This window comes from Terrapene carolina, unplaced genomic scaffold (genome assembly GCF_002925995.2).
Source record: "Terrapene carolina triunguis isolate 2854851 unplaced genomic scaffold, T_m_triunguis-2.0 Scaffold30, whole genome shotgun sequence".
Taxonomy (NCBI): Eukaryota; Metazoa; Chordata; order Testudines; family Emydidae; genus Terrapene; species Terrapene triunguis.
The window spans coordinates 5,149,263-5,174,020 of NW_020664381.1; the positions used below are offsets into that span (position 1 = coordinate 5,149,263).

Genomic DNA, 24,758 nt, shown 5'->3' on the forward strand with positions numbered 1-24,758 from the left:
TACCCTGGCGAGCCGCGTGCCAAACGTTGCCGACCCCTGGTCTAGTGTGTACACCCGAACATCTACTGCTGTGGTTGAGTTAAAGCCTAGTGGGGAGCCTGGGTTTTAACCAGACCAGTTTAGCCCATGTTAGGCCATATCTATGCTAGGGGAAAAGATGTGTTTTTAATCTGTGTATTGAATGTGTTAACATTTTAGTTTAGACAAGGCAAACTGTTAACTGGTTAAGGTAATCCACAGCCACAAGATTAAGGGTTACTTCAACCAATTAACATATGTCAAAACATAACTTGTCTTGTGTGCTAGTGTGTTAAAATCCTAGTGTAGATGTGCTTTCAATAAAGTCCAGATAACATTCTCATAAGCACATGAGGGAAATGTGACCTAAATGAAATTACCACAAAGTGGGTGGACAACTGGTTGAAAAACTGTACTCAAAGTAGTTATCAATAGTTTGCTGTCACACTGGGAGGATATATCTAGTGCAGAGGCAGGCAAACTTTTTGGCCTGAGGCCCGCATTGTGTTTTGTAAATTGCATGGAGGGCCGGATAGGGGAGGGGGTTGTGGCCTGGCCTCCACCTCCTATCTGCCCTCCTCCCCTCCCCCCCCGGGACTCCTGCCCCATCCAACCCCCCGTTCCCTCTGGGACCCCTGCCCCACCCACACACACCCTGCTCCCTGTCCTCTGACTGCCCCCGGACACCCGCCGCCCCATCCAACCCCTCCTCTCATTTCTGATGGCCCCCCCAGGGCCCTTGCCCCATCCAACCACCCCTTCTCCCTGTCCCCTGACTGCCCCTGGAACCCCTGCCGCCCCATCCAACCCCCCCCTCCTTCCTGACTACCTCCCAGGACCCCTGTCCCCATTCAACCTCCTGTTCTCCCCCCACCGACCGCCCTGACCCCATCCACACCCCCGCCCCCTGACCACCACCCCGAACTCCCCTGCCCTTTATCCAGCCACCCCTGCTCCCTGCCCCCTTACCGCGCTGCCTGGAGCACTGGTGGCTGGCGGCGCTGGAGCCGGGCCATGCTGCTGCCGCCACCGCCCGCACGCAGCACAGAGACCGTGTCAGGCTGGGCTCTGCAGCTGTGCTGCCCCAGGAGTTCACAGCCCCACGGCCCAGAGCGTTGCGCCAGTGGCAGAGTGAGTGAGCTGAGGCTGCGGGGAAGGGAGGACAGCAGGGGAGGGGCCAGGGGCGAGCCTCCCGGGCCAGGAGCTCGGTGGCCGGGCAGGACGGTCGCGCGGGCCGTAGTTTGCCCACCCCTGATCTAGTGGGTTAATGCAGGGATTTATCCTGGATCTGGTATTAGTCAATATTTTCATTAAAGTTCTAATGTAATGGAGAATATGCTTACAAAACTGCAGATGATACCAATCTTGGGGGAAGGCGTTGTTGCAAGCACTTAAGAGCACAGGGTTAAAATTCAAATACAGTAAAAACCCATTTATCCAACCATCCATTATCTGCCTCTCTGTATTAACTGAACAACCAGCATGCACACGTCCAGAAGCGGATGATCTCTCCTGTGGCTGCTAGATGGTGCTGCAGCCTCGCACTTTCCCATTCTCCGGATTACCTCAATTTTTGATAATCCAATCTGGCCTCGGTCCCAGTTAGATCGGATAAAGGAGGTTGTGCTGTAATCTTGAAAAATTGGGGTATTGGTCTGAATCAATAAGCTGAAATTCAGTAAAGACAAGTGCAAAGTTTGATACTTCTCAGGGTTGTGAGGCACCTTGCTACTGCTTGCCTTTAGTGTGAGGAAGCTTTCTCTGAACTGTTGTTCAGCTCTCCAACGCCACTGGCCCTAGCCAGCACAAGTGCTCCCGTCTATGCTTCACACGTCCTGCTGTTGCTCTGCGGGATAGCAATTGGCACACTTCAACCCTGAAGCCTTCTAAGCGTCTCCTTTCAGTGCCCCATTGACTGGTCACTTGCAATGTTCAGAGATTTGCTATTTCCAAAAAAAGGTACACCCCATCTTACAATTTCCACCTCACATCACTGCTCTGCTTAACATGCAGTGTTTAGATATGTGTATAGTCAAATAAATATAAGTTTATTTAACAAAGCATAAAGATTCAACTAGTAGCAAGTAGAAGTATTGGAAACAAATGATCACATACCAGATAAAATACCATGCATTCTAGAGCCTAGATTTAATGGGCAAATACTTTTATGTCTTGTAGAATAATGCTCACCCCAAATCCTTGCAGTGCTTTACAGCTGGGTTTAGCTATGACCCTGCTTGAGACAAGCACACTGTCAGTTTGCCTCCTAGGTGAAGGATCCCATCTGTCCCCTTGCACTTCAAGATAGGCCAGAACAATCCTTTGTCTTTATTCATAAACAGAATCCCCCTCTACTGTTTTGTTTCTTCTTGTAGACTTTTGCTTTTGTTGATTTCACAATCTCTTAATTTGCTTCTGGCTTAGTCTGCAAATAGGCATACATTATTAGGGATATAATACACAAATAGCCAGACAGGGACATAGGTGTTTGCTGCCTGAAAGGAACGTTTCCAAGGAATGTCACCTGGTTACCTGCCTTAACTCCAAGACCGTAAAAGTATAATTTTTAGTGTAGATATGTAACTCCTTAAATATTAACTATACATATATTTTGCAATGATTATGATGACCAGTGGGCTACTGGCTCTTGGTAGACCCTACATGTTATCCTTCAGTGAACTATCATGCATATAGCCGATCCAGGGGATCCCTGCAAAATACTATGCACCTTCTGTGCCCTCTCCCAGTTGGCACCAACTGGTTCCTGGGTCACAAAAATGCTGTGCTTAGGAAGGAAAAATCAAGCATAACTACAAAATGGAATATAACTGGCTAGATGGTAGTACTGCTGAAAAGGATCTGGGGGTTATAGTATATCACGAAGAGACTTATAATTCAGCAATGTGATGCAGTTGTGAAAAAGGCAAATATCATTGTGGGGTGCATTAATAGGAGTGTTGTATGTTAAGATATGGATGGTAATTGTTCCATTCTGCAGCGTTGGTGCGGTCTTAGTGGAGTACAGTGTGCTGTTCTGGGAGCCACACTTTAGAAAATATTTAGCCAAATTGGAGAGAGTCCAGAGGGGAACAACAAAAATGATAAATTTAGAAAACGTGATATATGAGGAAAGGTTAACAAAACTGGTCTGTTTTTATTCTTGAGAAAGGAAGAATTAGCGGGGAGACTAAGTTTTCAAATACTGTATGTTAAGTGCTTTTATAGAGGGCGTGGGTAAATTATTCTCAATGTCCACTGAAAATAAGACAAGAAGTAATGGGATTAATCTGCTGCATGGGTGCTTTATGGTTACTTTTTTCTTAATCTAACATAAAGATAGTGAAGTACTGGATAGGTTACAAGTTGAGATTGTGGAATCTCCATCACTGCAGTTTTAAAAGAACGAGTTAGACAAACACCTCTAAGGTATGGCCTTGGTATACTTGGTTATGCGTAAGCATGCGGGAATGGACTTGGACCTCGTGAGATCCCTTCTAGCCCTATGATTCTATGTGTTCAAATCACACCTTTTTTCCTAGTGAAGGCAAGGTCAGAAATACACTGCCTTGTCTACACCACCCTTTTAGGAAATAATGGCTAACATACTCTAAGAACATGTGAATCTTTGTCTTTACTATGTTTTATAGATAGACACAGGGGAGATGAGATGCCCTCTCTCTCCCTTATTTTTAGAATTGTAAGTAGCAAAGATGGTGGAGATGGTGTGCAAAGCATATTTTGAGCATGAGTCTGAGAGCCGGGAACTCCTGAGATCTGTTCCTGGCTCTAACGCTGATTCTTAGTTTGAATTTGGACAAGTTCCGGGATCCCTCTATCTGTAAAACTGAAACAATACTTAACTAGCCCATATTGGGCTAGGTTTTGTGAGGTTCAGTTAATGTTTTTTCAGCGCTGTATATAAGTGCTAAATTTTATTTATAAATATCCTATTTCTCTCCCTGAACTCTGGTGATGTGGAATAAATATACCTGGCATCTTCAGTGCATCCTCCTATTCCAAAGCGTTGAACACAAATTTTTCCTTTATTTGATTCTTGTTTTCTAACATTTCAGGGAAATGTCTGTATATTGAAAGGGAAAACTTCCTGTGACAAATTTAGGTAGTTTTGTGTTAGTCATATTAAGAAGAAATCTTTAGGGTTTAAATGACATTTTTGACATTTTATGTTTCTAAATTAAATTAACTATCCTTGAAAGATGCTGGCTTGATATCCATAAGGGTTGAAGACCTCTGTAACCACAGTGCAGGTGTCAACAAAACAAATTTTCCTGGACTGCCCCAATTTTGATCTGGTGGTGGCTACCTTTAGTGGCAGTTGTTTCCATGTCTTTTCAAAGTGTACTTGTTTGCGGAGTCTGTGGAGCCAAACAATGGCTTTTGGTGATGAAATGTGACATGGATACTTGTTCATTGGGAATTGGACTGAGATCAGTTCATTTCAGACACATTTTTAATGTTTTAACTGCTAAACGTTGATAGTGAGTTTACAATAGGAGTTGTTAGCCTGAAATTTTGATGGAAAAATTGAATTGTTGCATTTTACAAAGTTATGTTGTTTAATTATTTATACATAAGGCTACGATTTAGACAGGGAGGTCGCGGAAATCACGGCATCTGTGACTTCCAGTGATCTCCGTGACTTCAGCCTTCAGGGGCAGGGAGCTGCAGGGTGGTCCTGCCGCCTGCGGGGGCAGGGAGCTCCCAGCCGTTGTGAGTGCCGGGAGAACCTCCTGAGTTCCCGGCCGCCACGGGCAGTGGGGGCCCCTGGAGTTGCTGGTAGTGGGGGAACCCTCTAGCTCCTAGCCATTGGGGGCAGCAGGGAAACCCCTGAGCTCCCGGCTTCCATGGGCCCCCGGAGCTGTGGGCGGCAGGGGTACCCCATAGCTCCTGGCCCTGTGGGCAGCGGGGGCACCCCACAGCTCCCAGCTGCTGTGGCCATGGGGAAACCCCGGAGTTCCTGGCCTCTGTGGGCCCCTGAAGCTGTGGATGGTGGCGGTACCCCGCAGCTCCCAGCTGACACAGGAGACGGGGGCATCCCACAGCTCCCGGCCCCCATGGGCAGCAGGGGACCCCTGGAGCTGCAGGTGGAAGGGGTATCCCACAGCCCCCAGCTGCTGCAGGCAGCTCCTATCCCCTGCGGGGCTGCCCTGCTTCAGGTGGTGTGGGGACATGTACATCCCCATTTTGTCAGGGATATTTTTATTAAAAGTCATGGACAGGTCACGGCTTCCATTAATTTTTCTTTTTTGCCCGTGACAAAATCTTAGCCTTATTTATACAGTGCTAAAAGTGTGCTCTAGGCACTTTGAAGACAGGTAGGAAGGCAAGATCCATGCAGTAAGGACCTTTGTTTAATACATTATAGAGAAGATAGATGGGGCTGGAACTTAGCCATTTAAGTGGTCAATTTTAGTCTCTATGTTATTAATTCTACTCTTTTGAATGTTGAGAGGTGTTTTTTGTGCTGCTTTCCTTTCAGGTAGGTACTTGGGAGGCTATAGGCCTAACAGAAGTATGTTGTTAGGAGAGGGTGGAGGCATGGTGAACTAGGTCAGAGCGGGACTCCTGGTATAGGTGGGCCATAATGGAAGAAGCCACAGACAAGTGGGTGAAGGATATGAAGGGAGCAGTTACTTAGGCAGGTGGTGCCTTCTTAGTTTAAAAGTGTCTGTTATATTTGTGCTTGCTAAGTGTTAAGAGGTTTAAGACTTGAAGTTAAGTGTGTCTGATTCATTCGGTGAAGAGGTCTGATTTCCACTTTGAGTTGTGGTCTGTGGTTGGTCATCCTGTACATTTAGGACTACATGCTATTCTCCATCCAGTGTGCTGCTCCAGCTCATGACAATGGGAGGTTTTCACAAAAACTGAGGAGTAGAATATGGCTTTTATGTAATAACTAAACTTAAGCATTCATTCGTTCAGTGCCTTATTGTCACATTCAGCATCACTCGGGAAAATATGCTCGCCTTTAGAACCAGCATTATTTCTGCCCTTTTTCTCACTCTATCTGCCTTTCTCTGTTTTGCTTCCTCTAATGTTTTTGCCTCTGCAATTTATTTCCTGCAATAGCTTCACTCCTGATCCATTTCTTAAAATTATCAATACTCTGTTGGCTGGAGACGTAAGGTGCGCAGAGTAGACATAGCCTTATAGCGGCACAGCTGTATCACTGTAAGCTCGTAAATGTAGACACGGCCTTAGTTTGCAGATTCAAAACGATGGTAGTGCCTTGGTTTTAGCTCAGTTCAGTTTTGGAGGGTTATCTTTGCAGCATAAGGGTTTGAATATTTTTTGTTTTTAAATGAAAGTTAGATTCTGCAGAATCTGTCCATGTACTATACGTACAAAAATTCATCTAGTAGGCTGGTGAAATGGTTGTGTAACATTTTTTAATTGCATGATTAAATATGTCCTGATGTTACAATTAGATAAAATTACTGTATACAGTGTTAGATTAGAAATCATTTTAAAATTCAGAGAATTTATACAACAAAAACTAATCCAAAGAAAGATATTGAACACTCAAAGCAACAAAATAAGGAAAAAGCTTAATTAAGGAGGAAATGTAATATACCAAGAACAATGGGAGATTGCCTGTTACCTTACCTCACAGTAGCTAAGGTTTAGGTCTGTCTTTGATATTCTTTGCTTTTATGGATTTGTCTCAGCCTTAAAGGAACTCTGTTGACTTAAATTTGGGCCCATATTTAAATTTGGTCAAAACAAGTTTTTATAAATTTAAAAGCTAATAGAAATGTTTTCCATAAGCCTTTTGAATGTCAGTGAAAAGTTATTTTAAAACATATCTGCTAGTTTTTTGTTATTTGTTTTGTCTTAGGGCCTAGGAGTCCCAGTGAAGGACCAGACCCCATTTTTGTGCTAGATGCTGCACAAATACAGAATAAAAAGTGTATCCCTGCCACAAAGAGTTTACAATTTAAGTATCAGACAAAAGATGACAGGAAAGTACAGGCAAATAATTTGATGCTACAGGTCAGCCTAACAGGCAATGGTCTCACCACATCAGCAGCCTAATTATTAATTTTTTTGTAGGCATTGCAGAAATAGAGTTTAAAGGAGGATAATGATGTAGCTTTGCAGATATTTATGCACAGCTTCCCCATAGTGTGAGGGGAACATGGGAGAAAGCGCGAAGGTGCTTGTTTGAAAATTTAACAAGCGGACAATGGAGGCTGGCATCATGGGCTGATCAGAGGTGGGAATTGACAACAATAGTAAATGAGAAGATAGGGAGGTTCATAATCTATGAATGATAGGTTGAGGGAGGGATAGGTCATGAAGGGTGTTGAAAGTGAAGACAAACAGCTTTTATTTGAAATGCAAATAGAGCAGCACTAAGGGCTGGTCTATACTTAGCCGCTAGTTCGGCGGCTGGAAATCGAACTTCCGGGTTCGATTTATCGCGTCTGGTCTGGACGCGATAAATCGAACCAGGAAGTGCTCGCCGTCGACTGCGGTACTCCAGCTCAACGAGAGGAGTACCGCGGAGTCGACAGGGAGCCTGCCTGCCGCGTGTGGACCGCGTCTGAACCGCGGTAAGTTCGAAATAAGGTATGTCGACTTAGCTGAAGTTGCGTACCTTACTTCGACTTGGGGGGTTAGTGTAGACCAGGCCTAAGAAACTTATGTGAAACTTATTTATAAATAATACTGAAAGTAAATTTTTGACATTCACTGTCCAAGCTGAGAATTGCAAACAGAAAATTGATTTTAAAAGTTTTAAAATTGGGTTTCTAAAATTATTTTATTTGTAAACAAATCTATTTCTGTATTGCATATTAAAATGTAAAGTGTCCCTTTAGCCATCAGTGATGGTTGTCTGCTTTGATATAGAGATATAAAAATATTTAAAATAGTTTTTGTAGTGGTTATATATCTGAATATTATCTATGTATGTGGAAAGGAATGTTTCTTAATCTCTCCTTTTTGCTAGCATTCAAATGGTTCTCTGTACGTGGATGTTCACTTCAGGTACTGTGGCTGCAATTGTCACCAACCATTTAAAAAGGAATGTAATTGAAATGTTTATGACGCGTACTATTGATCAGGTAGAATCAAAAATTCATAGAACTGGAAGGGACATTGAGAGGTCATCTAGTCCAGTCCCCTGCACTCAAGGCAGGTCTAAGTATTATCTAGAGTGACCATCCCTGACAGGTGTTTGTCCAACCTGCTCTTAAAAATCCCCAATAATGGAGATTCCACAACCTCCCTAGGCAATTTATTCCAGTGCTTAACCGCTCTGACAGTTAGGAAGTTTTTCCTAATGTCCAGCCTAAACCTCCCGTGCTGCAATTTAAGCCCATTGCTTCTTGTCCTATCCTCAGAGGTTAAGAAGAACAATTTTTCTCCCTCCTCCTTGTAACAGTCTTTTACGTTATCATGTCCCCTCTCAGCTTTCTCTTCTCCAGACTAAACAAACCCATTTTTTTCAATCTTCCCTAATAGGTAATGTTTTCTAGACCTTTAATCATTTTTGTTGCTCTTCTCTGGACTCTCTCCAATTTGTCCACATCTTTCCTGAAATGTGGCCCAGAACTGGACACAATACTCCAGTTGAGGCCTAATCAGCGCAGAGTAGAGCGGAAGAATTACTTCTCGTGTCTTGCTTACAATACTCCTGCTAATACATCCCAGAATGATGTTTGCTTTTTTTTGCAACAGCGTTACACTGTTGACTCATGTTTAGCTTGTGATCCACTATGACCCCCCAGTTTCCGCAGTTCTCCTTCCTGGGCAGTCAGTTCCCGTTTTGTATGTGTGCAACTGATTGTTCCTTCCTAAATGGAGTACATTGCATTTGTCCTTATTGAATTTCATCCTGTTTATTTCAGACCATTTCTCCAGTTTTTCCAGATCATTTTGAATTTTAATCCTATCTTCCAAACCACTTGCAACTCCTCCCACCTTGGTATCGTCTGCAAACTTTATAAGTGTACTCTCTATGCCATTATCTAAATCATTGATGAGGATATTGAACAGAACCGGACCCAGGACCGATCCCTGTGGGACCCCACTCGTTATGCCATTCCAGCATGAAGTACTCTTCTCAGGAAGCAGAAAAGCTTTCCTCAAATTACATGGGTAAAGAGGAAATGTTTTCAGTAAGCCACGAAAAGGCTGCCAAATATTGACTGAGTTGGTCCATAGAACAGTCTGTTTCTTTGCTCCCTTGCTTGTGAACAGATGCCTTAATGCTTGTTTTTCTCTTTCAAAAACCCTGGTGACAGAATCTAAGGAAAGTTATATAGTTGGTTCAGGTTCCAAAAAAGCGTATTCTCCACTTGACTAGAGGTGATGGGAGTTATGCCTGTTGATTTACAAAAGTCCTGTGTGGTTTACTCTGGATTTACTTGCACCATACATTAAGCTTCTCTTAAACAATGTCATTTTTGTCCTCTTTGGTTTGGTTTTTGGAAACACAGATGCTCTTCTGTACTTAAATATTAAAGATAGCTTTTGTGTCTGTAGTATTGTTCATGCAGGCTGTGTTATAAGCGTGTCGTTTTTGCATTTATAATTTTTTAAGAGGTTCAGAAATTTGGTGTCAGCCTTCCAGAGAAGTGCTTTTCTTATATAAAATGTTTTTAAAAGTTACTGGCCATTTTTGAGTTTTAAGAGTTCCAAAAGAGTTATGACTTTTAATTAGCTTGTCAATCTTCAGGACACGGAACTGTTTCTACCCATGTCTTTACAGTGGGCCCTCAAACCTGATTGAAAATTTGAGGGCTACAACAGTACAAATGAATATTTCTAAATGTACTCTTTAGAATGGATTCAAATATTACTTAACACTCTTAAAGAGAGAGCTTTTTGTAATCTGATCACTTAGTTTTTTTCTACATGATTTTTAAGTGCTGGTGATGTGACATATTGGTCTCTATCCTCTCTCCAATAGTTACATCATAGGCAGAAGCAATACAGAGTTCTCCACATAGTCCTGAACCTTATGGTGAGGGTAGTTCAGTCCTCCTACCTTTGACTCCTCTGAGGCTTTCAGTGATGGGGTTGATTGTCTACTGGGCTCTGGACTGTGATCAGTAGCTTCCTTAATACAAGGTACCATAAGGTCATAAATGGCAGCTTCTCAAGATTACTTCTGACCTTTATCAAACCAGGTGCTTAAGATAATGAAAAGCTTTATGAGCCAATTCCTGTTGACTTTAAAGAGTAGTTGTATTGACTCTGCACCTTGCTTTAGTAAAGCAGGCAGGCTTTGGTGATGTAACCCATTACCAGTCCCTTCAGTTAATTCTTCATTAGACAAATAATTAAAAATGTTGACATATTTTCATTTGAATACAGATCAATTGTACACCCTTAAGGCCTGAGTCAGGGAAATTCACACTTACTCTATTGTGTGAAATTAATGAAGATTCACAGCACCTTGTTTGACCTGATTTGCTCCCAGTGTGGTTTAGTGCCAAAAAAGGTCTGTGTAGTTTTGAAATATTAATGATAGTTTTTGTAAAATACAACTAAAAAATAAAGTTAATTCAGCCACAAATAAATTTTAAACACGTTTTTTTGGTAGAATAATAACAAATATTAGATGGTTTGCTTAAGTGTTCTGATCTTTCAAATCATTTTTCTACATTGCTTGCTGCTGCTACTGGATGTAGTTACAATATTTATAAACATGCTCTCAATAAGTTGTAGGATTTTTAAATATTGTTGCACCTGAAATCATGTGATGTAGAAAGGAGAGAGGATACAGCATAGTATTGACACATCAGGAAAATCATGTTTGGCAATTTTTAAAGATGTGTTGATATAAAAAGAGCCAGTCTGGCTATGCTAGAAGAAGGATGGGGAGACTGGATGTGCTTTTAATTAGGCTGCAACTTTGTTCTTAAAATATCTGGGAGTACCTGGCAGATAAAATTGTACACTACAGGTAATTTCAGATGATTTCCCTATACTTTAGGGCTACCGTCATACCTCTTCCTGTTCCATTCTGGTTCCAGCCATCTTGATGATGGGACCCTACCAACCCTTCATGTGATGGTTAAGAGCACCAAGAAGAGGGGAGGGGGTTGACTCCCCGTTGTAGGAGCCCTGAACTCCTTTTCCCCTCTCCTCTAAAGTATACCTCCTTTAAAACCTTTACCTATCAATTTTTTATCCAATCGATGTCCATTCCCACTGGTGTACCTACACTGGACATCTGCCACAAGGAGGCGCCAGCAATTAGCTTGGTTGCCGCCACGCCATACCTAATCAAGTTCCTAGACATTTACTGGTGCCTTCTTTAATATCAGCCAAAAATATCTCCACTCCCCAGTTGGAAAGAGGTATCCCAATCTCTCTGAATAACTCTGGTGCCCCATAGGCTATGTCTGGATGAGGAACTGCCAACCACCATTGATTACATATAAACTTGGCCACCTCCCTGTTAACATACGTCCTACTCTTGTTGACCTTTGGGGGCTCCAAGGCTCCCCACCATACTTTGTGTTGCAACATGTCAGACCAAATAAGTTGGACTCCTGGGAAAAGTTCTAGCCATCGTCCCCAAGTCCCACTTGGCTTTAAGCATCAAGTCTACCCCTCTGCACATTCCCAAATTGTTGTCCCCAAGATGAACCTCAGTCGCATCCAGTGCCTGCTTGTGGGCCACCACAGAGTATGAAACGGGCATCAGCTGGTCCCAAAGCATGCCCATCCTGCCAGCCAACTCTGGATTGCTTTGTCACTGAGGCTCATCTGTGAACCTCCAGGCAACCCGGAAATCTGTGTATGTGCCCAGTAGACAATACTGTGCCCTCAGATCCACACCACCGTCTACTTCGCCTGACTGCATGTGTCTGAAAGGAAACATGAGAAAATTATACCTGATTCCCAACCTGTAGTCTCATGTACAACCTATATGCATTAGAGTGCCGATGCCCAATTGCTTGAATTGCCCCAGACCCAGCTGTGTTGCTGCCCTGATCCAGAATGAGTGGGAACCAAATTCATGGAGGACTGGAAGCCCCAACCTCATCAGCCCCGATCTGAAAATTGTAACAAACTGATATGTTGTTAGGAGGCTTGTCTCTCCATGAATAAACTGGTCTTATTTCATATATGCCCTCACAGGCATTTCTTAACTGGTGTTATTTCATATATGCCCTCACAGGGCAGATCCTGACATCACTGCCTTCTTGAAGCATAATGTATTTACCCCAACCTCCCTGATCTGTCTTTGACAGCCTCAAGGCTCAATCCATCAACTCCAAAGCCGTTCCTGAAGTATCTGTGACCCAACCCCTAGTTCGCTGATCCTAAAAGCCCCAAATATGCTATGAGGAATGCAGCCCTGAACAAGGCCACCTCTTGTCCACAATGACGTGCTCCAGAATTTGCACCAAATCCCTAAGCCTATTAACAGTGATGGAACAATGTGTATCACCTGTAAGGGCTATGCTTTGTGACTGCCCCATTATATACCTCCGACCTAAAAACCCGCTGCAAGGATCAGGGTAACCATGAGACCTACTGACAACTGTAAGAACCAATAGGCAACTGGGAGATGGTTGATGATGGCAGTCTCTGTGTTGCCAATGCCACTGTGTATTGAAACACCTGGTCCTCTGGAATCAGCCACATCATGGACAGGCGCACCCTCTTCTAAATTGCACAAAATCATTAAAACTTCCCTCATAGTTCTTAAATGTTCATGATGCCACCAATCTCTGCAATATACTGAATGGCATCAGATATCAAGGTTCCAGAGTGCTAGCAGCGTCCGTTTGGGTCTGTTGCATCATTAACTAAGCTGCCCTTGGGTATGGCAAGGTATCAATCGATACTCATCCGGGGCTTTCTTAGGGACCAAGCCCAGGGGAGACACCCACAAGTTCTTTATAGGTAAATGCGTGAATGGCCTGGCTATTCTACTAGCCTTCAGTTCTTGTGCAATCTTTTTCTTTACAACATGACCTAACCCCACTAAGGATTTCAAATTTTTGGACGACATGATTTCTTTCCACTATATAGGGGATTCTGAACCCTGACGTAAACCCTTCCCATAAATATGTCCTATCTGTCTTGTTAGGTTAATTCCAAAGGAGAACCCTTAAAACCCCAAGCTTAACCAGAGATGAGGCTTTTGGCCAGCCCTCCACTTTCAGTTTGCTCCCCCCTTTCTGCACCTTTAACCCCAGACCCTGTTTCTGTACCTAGGGGCCTGTGGGAGAGACCTGATTTACCACCTCCGGCAATCTGTTATCATACTACAGTCTTCCCCAACCACTGACAGTACACAAATTGCTAATGTGACCTATAGCACACTTTGCAAGCATATCTACATTTTCAGATACTCCAAAAACACCCACCTTTGTTCAATGCCCAGCAAATGTCATTACGTGCATCTGGCTTCTGCCAGGATTGCTGAGGAATGAACAGACTGCTTTCAGTTTGAACACAGGCCCCCCGATGTTATCTACTCTAACCACAGCATATGATGCAGTAAGTATGTCCCACCTAATCCTACCTTGCGCTGCAGCCTTCAACCTAAACAGTTCATTGTAATTAAACCATTATATGATATGCCTACATGATTATATACATATATTTGATTAAAGCTGGGATTCTGCGTCTGCAACAACACCTGCATAAATTAAAAAGGAAGCTTCCCAATTTTCCCATGGTCTAGCCAACCTTGACCTCTTGGTTTCATTACCTGGCTTGGCTTGCCTTGCCCTGCTTACTTTTTGTTACTACCTCCCTATGTAACAAGAAAATAATAGTTTGGCTTTAAAGATGTGTTGATACAAAAAGAGCCAGCCATATAAGCAGTGGGTTAGCTGTTAAATAGGTAAGTTACTGGAAAATTACTGTAACTGGTGAAATCTTAAAAGCGAAATACTTGCTAATTAAGGAATATAAAGATACTTCAAAGCAATTTCCAAAATATATTGATGCTTCTTTGTTTCCTATTTCTTTTAGTCCCTGGATGACTTAAACAAATGGACTCTACTTCTCATATCTCCTTTTATTTATTCTGATAAAATACTTGATGCAGACCATATAGCATTTGTGACTGAAAGTGTTTCTGCCCAGGCAGATGATTTACAGACTAGCTTCTCAAAAAAGGTGAGTAGTTCTGTTCATTTTTTAAACAAAGTAGTTCTGACAAAGTGTGTTTAGTAGTTTAAACTATTTAATACATTTTGAAATTAAAAAAAGTTTTATCACATGATAGGTGGATATAGAAATAGTGTGATAAGGGACAAAATATAACTTCCATCCAGATTATCATACCTATTCTTATTCATTGGATTTATAGCCCACCACTACTGTGTCTATGTCTGGAGCAGCACTGTATTATATTTCAGGATAAATATCAGAGGCATTTTACTAAGACCATTAGTTCTCAGCAATGCTCTTAAATGGGCTGGTGGATGGTAATTGTAAAAGCAATAGTTTTAAAATAGGAAGAGAGAGAGTAGGTAACAAACAGCCTGATAAAGCTGGCCATCTGGTTATTGTGGTCTGTTAAAGTTGTAAGGGAGCTAAACACTTCAGTACTAGATTTTGGGAGAAATTTGTTCCCCTCCAGGTATGGTGAAGCCATGTAACATGAATGGTAGCGCCCCACTTGCACTTCATTGGTGGTGCCTTTGGGTCTGTGTGCCCTCCCTCAGTTCTATTAGGAAAGAAGGATGTTTGTTTGATAACCTGCATTTAAGAAATAAACCTCCTTGAAAAGACTGGGCGTAGCAGTGCATGCTTTGGCGCTTGGGAGAAGTGAACAGCCATCATTCTTAATTTCACCCAAAGATTGTCTTGGTTAATAGAATCAAATGCCATCTTTAGATCTATGAAAGTGGCAAGTTAGTGCCCTCAACCACAGTATAGCTATAAATAATATAGGCTAGAATAAAACAATTATCAATTCTGGCTCTACCAGCCGTGAAGCTGGACTCTTCTTCATGTAGTAAACAAGCCTCTATAGCCCATATTTTCATGTTTGGATAGTAAATATCTAGAATAAATTTTCCCTGCCACATCTAACAGATCAATAGGTCTATATGAAGCAGGATTCTTTCTGTTCTCTTTTTTAAAAAATAGGAACTATGATGCTAAACTGCCAGCCAGCCAGAATCCTTCCAGTGTGATTAATGATAATCAATAATTTAGCTGAGACTGAAGACCACCAATCAGGAGTCTGCTGAAGGACTTCAGTGGGGAGATCATCTTCCTCTGGAGCTGTTTTCTGTCATTGGGCTAAAATAAAAGACTGGATTTCACTGTCTGCTACTGAAGCCCAGAGTAGTAAATCAGAGAGAGGATTTCTCATTTCATCTACTATAGTAGAATTAAGTTTAAAAAAAAAAAGCTGGTTGAGGGGAGTCATTAAAGACCTGGCCAAAATGTGCTGTCCAGGCTTTATCGTTAATATGGGGTTCCTCAAACAATCTCCAAGGCAAATGCCTACACACTGCAGGACCACACACAACTGAGGGAAGGGTGGAGTAGAGCGCTCTGTCTTCAAATTGGGGCCATCCTGCTATTCTCAAAAAAGTGGGAGAGAGGACTCCTTCCCAGCTCACTCCATCTCGTTTGCCGCTAAGTGATCACTGCTGTGATATTGCAGCTGTCTACAAAGCGGAGAGGGTGAGCTGCTCTCCAGATTCATCAATGCCAACCAACTCTCAACTTCAAAGTTCTGTTGAAACTTCATGAACTCTCACTAGGAAAGAGAGACTCCATACCAATCACACATCAGTCCAACATAGATATTATTACCTGCAGAGCTCCCAGGGAGGGAGATTCCTCACTGAAACTCTTATCTCCACAGTCTTCACCTCATCCAGTAGATTCAAACTCCAAGGTTCACTACTTTTGCCATTCCAAATCTCCAGACTCCCCAAGGTTACAGAGCATTATTACTGCATTGAGGAAGCTTCTGCTTATTCACTCAGAGCAGCACAGATTCCCAGAAGCTTCTCCACTACTTCCTGCCTGTGTGGTCTGGGCCCCTCAGATGCTGCTCTCCCTTTACCACTATGGGCAGCTCCTCCTACCTGACGGTGAACTCATCAGTAATGGGTGGGTTCACTTCACTTCCCATCCTCCTAACTAGTGGCTTCTGGGCCTCAATCAACTCTAGGATCTGGCACACGCCTTCTCTTACTCAATGGTTTAAGGCAGGCTACCACACACCAGGGCTCCTGTCTCCAGTCAGGCTTCCACCCTAATGCCCTTTGTGAGATAGATGAGTAAAGTATTGAAGCTAAATTTGTAATGTTTATAACGTGCTTTGAGGTCCTCCAGGGATAGAAGACACTAAAATATAAAGTAGTAGTATTAGAAATGTGACAGACAATATCCTGTGATAAAGACAAACCTTATGGAATTAAGATAAACTTTATTGAATTAGGTTAAATATCTTTGGGGTCCGTTGTGTTAAAAATGCAATTGCATATGTGTTATTTTAGAGTTTTATGTAACTCTTTTAGGGGGAGGGGAATGCTAATATAATTCTGCTGGTTATCAGCCCTTTGAAGCCAAACTCTGGGGAGATTTGCATATATTAGTTCAAACTGGATTCTACAGGGACCAACAGGCAAAAAACGGATTTTTGGATAAATAGCCTAGTTGTAAACAGGTTCAGGACCTTTTTCCTGATCCAGCAAACAGACAGGACCCCTGGTCTATGGAGGGCCTCACTCTTTAGGGAAGAGTTTGGAAAGAATGGGCCTACTGAGGCCCCCTAAAACTATACTGGTGCTGAGCTTAAGCAGTGATGAACTTGAAAACACAAGGAAACCTGATGCGTAGGGGTTTGAAGGACTGCTCCTGACAGAGCCCATGTTAGGATTGGAGTGAACTCTGGTAAACTTATTAGCATGTATGTAGGGTCTCTTACTGGCTTTCATATGTTTTCTCTGTAGTGCTTTTATCTTAAGAATAAAATAGGCTTGAAACTGATGTAGATCTTGGGTCTTTTGTGTGTTAGAATTTTTCTGCTCTTGATAGGGAGATTTTTCAAAAGTTTATAAAATGACTTGCTGACTAATTTAATCCAAGTGGCTTACTTTTGCTTCTTGCCCCTGAATCCTTTATGTAATTTTTGTATTTGAAAGGCATGTCAGTGGTGTATTTAAGTGTTAGAGCAAGTGAAGAGCTTCAGTTGTAGAATACAATGCTTTCCATGCTGCTTACTATAGAAAATCCTTTAGTGTGTGCTAGCCAGGATTTCCGAAGCTTTGATCTCTGGGAAAGAAGTATTTGTTGCACTCTTCTTTCTTCTCAAAACTGTTTAGAAGTGCTCTTGTTTACCTTTGTCAAGACTGAATGGAAGTTATGTAGCACCTGATAGTTCGTACAAAACATGACCCTTCTTTGATAAGGTTGTTTTGGGTGTACTTGAGTTTATGTACTGACATTCTTAGCCAGAGGATGCACTATGTGCAGAAATGTCAATTGGAATTGGGAACTCTATCTGGGATGTATTATTCCAGGGTAAAATTAATTGCAGTGGTTACTTTTGTTTTTTGTTTTTTTTAAAGACAACATGGGTTTAAGGAAACTGGTTTTGAAAATGATATATTCAGTGATCTCCCTTGGGATACAGAATTTATTTTTAAAAATCAGTCCTTTTTGAACTGATGTTTGTCACCCAGTGTTTGAATTGTGCTAACTTTATTATTTATGTTTAAGTTAATATTCTCTGTGTTGGTTCTGCCTGTTTGTCTCTTTTTAGACTGTAAACTCTTCAGGGTAGAAATGTCACCTTTGTTTAGTAATGCATGTTCATGGAATTGTATTTTTTAATTGATCTCTCTTTAGAACGGGAAAATATGTTGTTTTTTATCTTCTTAGGTTGTAAAGTGGTCAGACTATTGTTCACCATTGGCCTATAAACCTGGAGAACCTTATAAACTAATTGCTGAAGCAAGTGTGGATAACTTCAGTAACCTTGGAATAGCATTCATGGAAGACAGACTTCAAATGGATAATGGAATGGTGCCACGGAAGATTGTTTGTAAGTGATCTTCACAGAACACTTCAGTTTTAGTGAAGTATCTTAGTGTTTCACTTATTCTAAGTCTCCTAATGAGTTCAGTGCATCTATACACAAAAATATATGCTTTTACTTTGGCATAGGAATAATCATTTCACTGTCATCAGAGGCAGTCTCATTTTAAAGGGCAGCTGTATTTTAAATTTAATGCCAAATATACGAATCTTTAAAAATGTATTTAGACTGCTGTTTCTGAGGATTTTTATTTTGCATTTGTAATATGCGTTGCCAGAATGACAGCTGAAAAAAGTAGTTGAATGTCTTTAATTGAAACTGTATGTACATTTTTTTCTTATTCCAGTTATTACTGCTTTATAAACAAAACAGATAGTTAATGCCACCATTACCGTAATAAGCTTAAATTTTTGCAAAGTCCCAGAGTATCCCAGGTGCTACTATATAAGTCTCTAGAAAGGTTAATGTAAACATCACAAAGATAGTATCAAAGGGGTAGCCGTGTTAGTCTGGATCTGTAAAAGCAGCAAAGAGTCCTGTGGCACCTTATAGACCAATAGACATATAGGAGCATGAGAAGATAGTAATTTTTCTTCCTCTTCTTTGTTGCCCTGTACATTTTATGGTAACGCCTCTGCCCTGTTCTTCCCATTTCATCTGCTCAGAAATGCATTTACTTTCTTTGCACTTCCACTTTTCATAGGTGTGTTTTTTTGTTTGTTTCTTGTTTTTTTGTTTGTTTGTTATTTAAACCAACTTCTGTTGCTTCTTTATTCCTGCTTTCTGGGTCCCGACCTCTCTCTTCCAGTCCAAGACATTTGGGCTATGCTGTTCTTCGTGCAGATTGGAGGCAGTTCAGACTTTTCCATCCCCTTCTTCCCTTGTCAGATTTTTTTTGCCTCCATCGGCATAAAGAAAGGTGTGATTCAGTGCTTCCATCTTATCCAATATAATCCTAGATTTTGTAGCTCAGTTTTGAACAGCAGTGAGCAATGTCTCTGTCTCCTTTCTCTCTCAGGGGACTGATATTTTTTTAGGGCTACTTCTCTCACTTTTCACCTTCCCCAGTCATGGTGTAACAGCTTAAAAGATTATGCATCTGGGAGGAGACCCACTCAGGAGTAGCAGAAGGGATACCATGCTACAGCTGCTGTGAACCCTTGTTTTGTCAAGAAATGGGTCCAGAGCCTGGATGGCTTTCTGAAACCTTCACATTACATTCATACGGAATTGAAATCCTGAGCACCCACAGTTAACGCTGTCTTTTGTGGGAGTTATGGTGGTTTGTTCTCTCTGAAAACCACATCTTAAGTGTTTCAAGTTAGGCACCAAAAATCTAAGATTTTTGAAACTAGCAGACACTTGTGAAAATTTGTCCTGTATGATTTATCAAAAGTCACAATAAACCACTGACAGAGCTGGGAACAGAAGATTTGACTCCTGGTTGTGGTAAGAACATAAGAATGGCCTTACTGAGTCAGACCAATGGTCCATCTAGCCCAGGGGTGGGCAAACCTTTTGGGCCGAGGGCCACATCTGGGTGGGGAAATTGTATGCAGGGCTGGGGCAGGGGGTTGGGGTGCGGGAGGGAGTGTGGTGTGCAGGAGGGGGCTCAGGGCAAGGGATTGGGGCAGAGGAGGGGTGCAGGGTGTATGAGAGGGCTCAGGGAAGGGGATTGGGGTGCCGGGTGCAGGAGGGGTGCGGACTGCGGGAGGGGGCTCAGGGCAGGGGGTTGGGGTGCAGAAGAGGTGTGGGGTGTGGCAGGGGGCTCAGGGCAGGGAGTTGGGGGGCGGGGTGCAGGAGAGGTTCGGGCTCCGGCCCAGCACCGCTTACCTAAAGTGGCTCCGGGGTGGCAGCGGCGCGCACCGGGGCCAGGGCAGGCTCCCTGCATGCCTGCCCTGTCCCTGGCCCTGCGCCGCTCCAGGATGCACTGCGGCCCCTGGGGGAGGGGGGACGGAGGGCTCCGTGTGCTCTGCCCTTGCCGCACTTCCATGTACCTCCGCCGAAGCTTCCATTGGCCGTGGTTCCCCGTTCCCGGCCAATGGGAGCTGCAGGGGCGGTGCCTGGAGGCAAGGGCAACGCATGGAGCCCTCTGCCCCCCCGCCCGGGGGCCGCAGGGACGTGGTGCTGGACACTTCTGAGAGCGGTGCGGGGCCCACGGTGCCACGGGGGGCAATCCCGCGGGCCGGATCCAAAGCCCTGAGGAGCCGGATCCAGCCTGTGGGCCATAGTTTGACCACCCCTGATCTAGCCCAATATTCTGTCTTCCAACAGTGGCCAGATACATCAGAAGGAATAAACAGAACAGGGCAATTTATCAAGGGATCTATACTATGTTGTCCAGTCCTAGCGTCTATCAGTCAGAGGTTTAGGGACACTCAAAGTATGCAGTTATGTTCCTGACCATCTTGGCTAATAGTCACTGATTGACCTATCTTCCATGAACTTATCTAATTTGTTTTTGAACTCAATTATACTTTTGGCCTTCACAACATCCCCTGGCAATGAGTTCCCCAGGTTGACTGTATATTGTTTGAAGAAATACTTCCTGATGTTTGTTTTAAACCTCTGCCTATTAATTATTTCAGGTTCTTGTGTTATGTGAACGTGTGAATAACAGTTCCCTATTCACTCCACACCATTCATGATTTTATAGACCTCTATCATTTCCCCCCTTAGTTGTCTCTTTTCTAAACTGAACAGTTCCAGTTTTTTAAATCTCTCCACATATGGAACCTGTTCCATATGCCTAATCATTTTAGTTGCCCTTCTCTGCACCTTTTCCAATTTTAATATATCTTTTTTTGAGATGGTGTGACCAGAACTGCATACAGTAATCAAGGTGTGGGCATACCAAGGACTTTTATAGAGGCATTATGATATTTTCTGTCTGATTATATATCTCTTCCTAATGGTTCCTAACTGTTAGTTTTTTTGGCTGCCACCTGCACATTGAGCAGATGTAGATAGTTCTCTGAAAACTATAATTCCAAGACCTTTTGTGACAAGGTTCCTCCTCTATTTTGGTGGGTCCTGCGCTTATTGGCGGATTTTCTTGCCTCAGAGATTCACCATGTGGGTTGGGGAACAGCCCAGAAACCTTCCCCTCTGGAACAACCCACAGTCCAGGTCAATTGGGAGGTTTGGGGGGAACCCGGGCCCGCCCTCTACTCCGGGTTCCAGCCCAGGGCTCTGTGGACTGCAGCTGTCTATAGTGCCTCCTGTAACAGCTGCATGATAGTTACAACTCCCTGGGCTACTTCCCCATGGCCTCCTCCAAACACCTTCCGTAGTCTCACCACAGGACCTTCCTCCTGGTGTCTGATAACGCTTGTGCTCCTCAGTCTTCCAGCAGCACACCCTCTCACTCTCAGCTCCTTGCGCCTCTTGCTCCCAGCTCCTCACACTCACACCACAAACTGAAGTGAGCTCCTTTTTAAAGCCAGGTGCCCTGATTAGCCTGCTTTAATTGATTCTAGCAGCTTCTGCTTATTTGACTCCAGGTGTCCTAATTAGCCTGCCTGCCTTAACTGGTTTTAGCAGGTTCCTCATTACTCTAGTGCAGCCCCTGCTCTGGTCACTCAGGGAACAGAAAACTACTCATCCAGGCACCAGTATATTTGCCTTCTACCAGACTCCTGTACCCCACTGGTCTGGTTCTGTCACATATCCCTCCCTCCTGCTCAACGCCAAGGGGTTGGGCAGCTTGGGACGCCAGACAGTGCACACGTGACAAGTCATCGGCGTTGCCATGACGGTTCCCTGCTCTGTGTTGCACATGGAACTGGAAAGGTTGGAGGGATAAGAACCATCTGGTCACCCTTGTGGTGTTCTCCTTGTTCTGCTGCATCCATTGAAGAGGGGCATGGTCGGTCACGAGGACAAATCTGCGCCCGAGCAGGTAGTAGCGCAATGTTTCCATGGCCCATTTTACAGCAAGGCATTCTCTCTCCACCACTGCATATTTTTGTTCCCTTGGAAGGAGTTTCCGACTGAGGTATAGAATTGGGTGTTCCTCCACCCCGACCATCTGTGATAGAACGGCCCCCAACCCTACTTCCGATGCATCCGTCTGCAGGATAAACTCCGTGGTGAAATCAGGGGCTATCAGTACGGGGTTACTGCAGAGGGCAGTCCGTAGGTCTGTGAATGCTTGCTCTGCTGTGTCAGACCATCTGACCAGATCAGGTCCATGGGCTTTCACTAGGTCTGTCAGGGGGCTTGCCCTTGTGGCAAAGTGGGGGATAAATCGTCGGTAATACCCCACCACACCTAGGAACACCCGGACTTGTTTCTTGCGACTTGGTCGGGGCCAATTTTGGATGGCCTCTAACTTGTTCACTGGGGGTTTTACCAGACCTTTTCCCACAATGTAACCAAGATATTTGGCCTCTGTAAACCCTACAGCACACTTGGCAGGGTTTGCTGTAAGGCCAGCTCGCCTGAAGGTATCGAGGACTGCCTCCACCTTCTCCAGGTGGGTTTCCCAGTCTGGGGTATGAATGACCACATCGTCCAAGTAGGCAGCAGCATAACCGTTATGCGGGTGTAATAGCTTGTCCATGAGGCGCTGGAAGGTAGCTGGGGCCCCATGTAGTCCAAAAGGGAGGACAGTATATTGAAAAAGACCCTCTGGTGTAGAGAACGCAGTCTTTTCCTTTGCGTCTTCTGCAAGGGGAATCTGCCAGTACCCCTTTGTCAAGTCTAGGGTAGTCAAGTACTGGGCATTACCCAGACGGTCCACTAGCTCATCTATGCGAGGTATGGGGTACGCGTCGAACTGGGATACTTCGTTTAGTCACCGGAAGTCGTTGCAAAATCTTGTGGTGCCATCAGGTTTGGGCACCAGCACGATTGGGCTGGACCACTGACTGTGGGATTCTTCGATGATCCCCAACTCCAGCATTTTTTTTACTTCTGCTTTTATTTCCTCCCTTTTTGCTGCTGGCACCCGATAGGGCCTCATTGTTACTCTGGCCCCAGGGTTCGTGATGATGTGGTGATATGTCTCGGTTGTTCGACCCGGTTTTGTCGAGAACACATCTTGGTTCCGGAAGATCATCTCAGACACCTCATTCTTCTGGTCTGGTGTTAAATCGGGAGACACTCTCACCTGTTTGGAAGGCTTGTTTTCCTTGGTTAGGTCTTTTTGGACCGTTGTGCATGCCTCTTGTGCATGCCAGGGTTTCAGAAGGTTAATGTGATAAATCTGTTCTTGTTTTCTGCGTCCTGGCTGCCGCACCTTGTAGGTTACTTCCCCCACGGGTTCAACCATCTCATAGGGCCCTGCCATTGGGCCAGAAGCTTTCTTTCTGCCGTGGGTACCAACACCATAACCCGATCCCCTGGTTGGAACTGTCGCACTTTTGCCTGGCAATTGTAATGGGTTCGCTGGGCCTCCTGTGCCTTCTCCAAATGTTCCCATACAATAGGGGTAACCCGGGCTATCCGGTCTCGCATCGTCATTACATGCTCTATTATATTTCTCTCCTCATTGGGTTCCTCTTCCCAGATCTCTTTGGCGATATCTAGTATGCCACGGGAGTGACGCCCGTATAATAACTCAAAGGGGGAAAACCCAGTTGAGGCCTGTGGTACCTCAAGATAGCGAACATAAAGTAGGGTAGTAGGGTGTCCCAATCCTTCTCGTCCCGACTTACCACCTTCCTTATCATAGCCTTGAGGGTTCGGTTAAACCTTTCTACCAACCCATCAGTCTGCGGATGGTAGACCGAAGTTCTCAGGGTATGTATATGGAGCAGCGTACAGAGGTCCTTCATTAGCTTCGACATAAATGGGGTTCCTTGGTCGGTTAATATCTCCTTCGGTAGCCCCATTCGGGCAAAGATCCCCACCAGCTCTTTGGCTATAGTTTTAGAGGCCGTGTTCCGCAGGGGGACGGCTTCTGGGTAGCGTGTAGCATAGTCCAAAACAACAAGTATATATTGGTGGCCCCGAGCCGTCTTCTCCAGGGGTCCCACTAGGTCCATGGCTATTCACTCGAAGGGGACCTCTATGATGGGAAGGGGTACTAAAGGTGCCTTCAAGTGGGGACGGGGACTGTGCAGCTGACACTCCGGGCAGGAGGCACAGTACCTCCGCACTTCTTCATGTACTCCGGGCCAGAAGAACCGTCGTAGGACTCGTGCCAGGATCTTCTCTACCCCCAAATGCCCCCCAAAAAGATGATTATGAGCAAGACTTAATACAGCGTTCTGGTGTTTTTGAGGTACTAGGATCTGCTGTACCTTCTGTCCCTGTACTGGTGCAACCTGGTATAAGAGATCCTTCTTCATTATGAAGTAGGGTCCTGGTCCCTGGGTTTTCCCTTCCACGGGGACCCCATCTATTTCAGTCACCTCCTTCTTAATGTTGTCATACCTTGGGTCTTCTGCCTGGTCCTGTCCAAAATTTCCTCTCCCGGGGCTAATCTGCCCAAGATCTAGGGACCCAGTCTCTGTTGCCTCTACTGGTTCAGAAGCATTAGGGTGGGGTTCAGACTCAGGTGCTTCTCCCTCCTGTGTGGCCTCCTTTTCAGCTGCGCGGGTCCACCTACCTACAAGAGCGACCCTCTGGCTTTGGGTCAGTATTCGGGTTCCCAAGGCCTTAGCTGCCCTTCTTTCCCTTTTTGTCTCTCTACCCTGTCTGGGAGTGGAGAACAAATCTGGGGATATTTCAGAGAAGATTGCGGGTTGACAGTCTGCTGTGGATGCCTCATCAATTTTAG

The 24,758-nt window shown here is 44.2% G+C and overlaps 1 protein-coding gene across 1 annotated transcript in view; it reads left to right on the forward strand.

Moving 5' to 3' along the window:
• HLCS (holocarboxylase synthetase) overlaps positions 1-24,758 on the forward strand; it is a 229,185-nt gene that overhangs the window by 1,649 nt on the left and 202,778 nt on the right. Inside the window, exons 2-3 of the mRNA XM_026651261.1 lie at positions 13,993-14,139; positions 17,875-18,037. Coding sequence (XP_026507046.1) covers positions 13,993-14,139; positions 17,875-18,037 — 310 coding nt within the window. The remainder of the gene's footprint in view (positions 1-13,992; positions 14,140-17,874; positions 18,038-24,758) is intronic.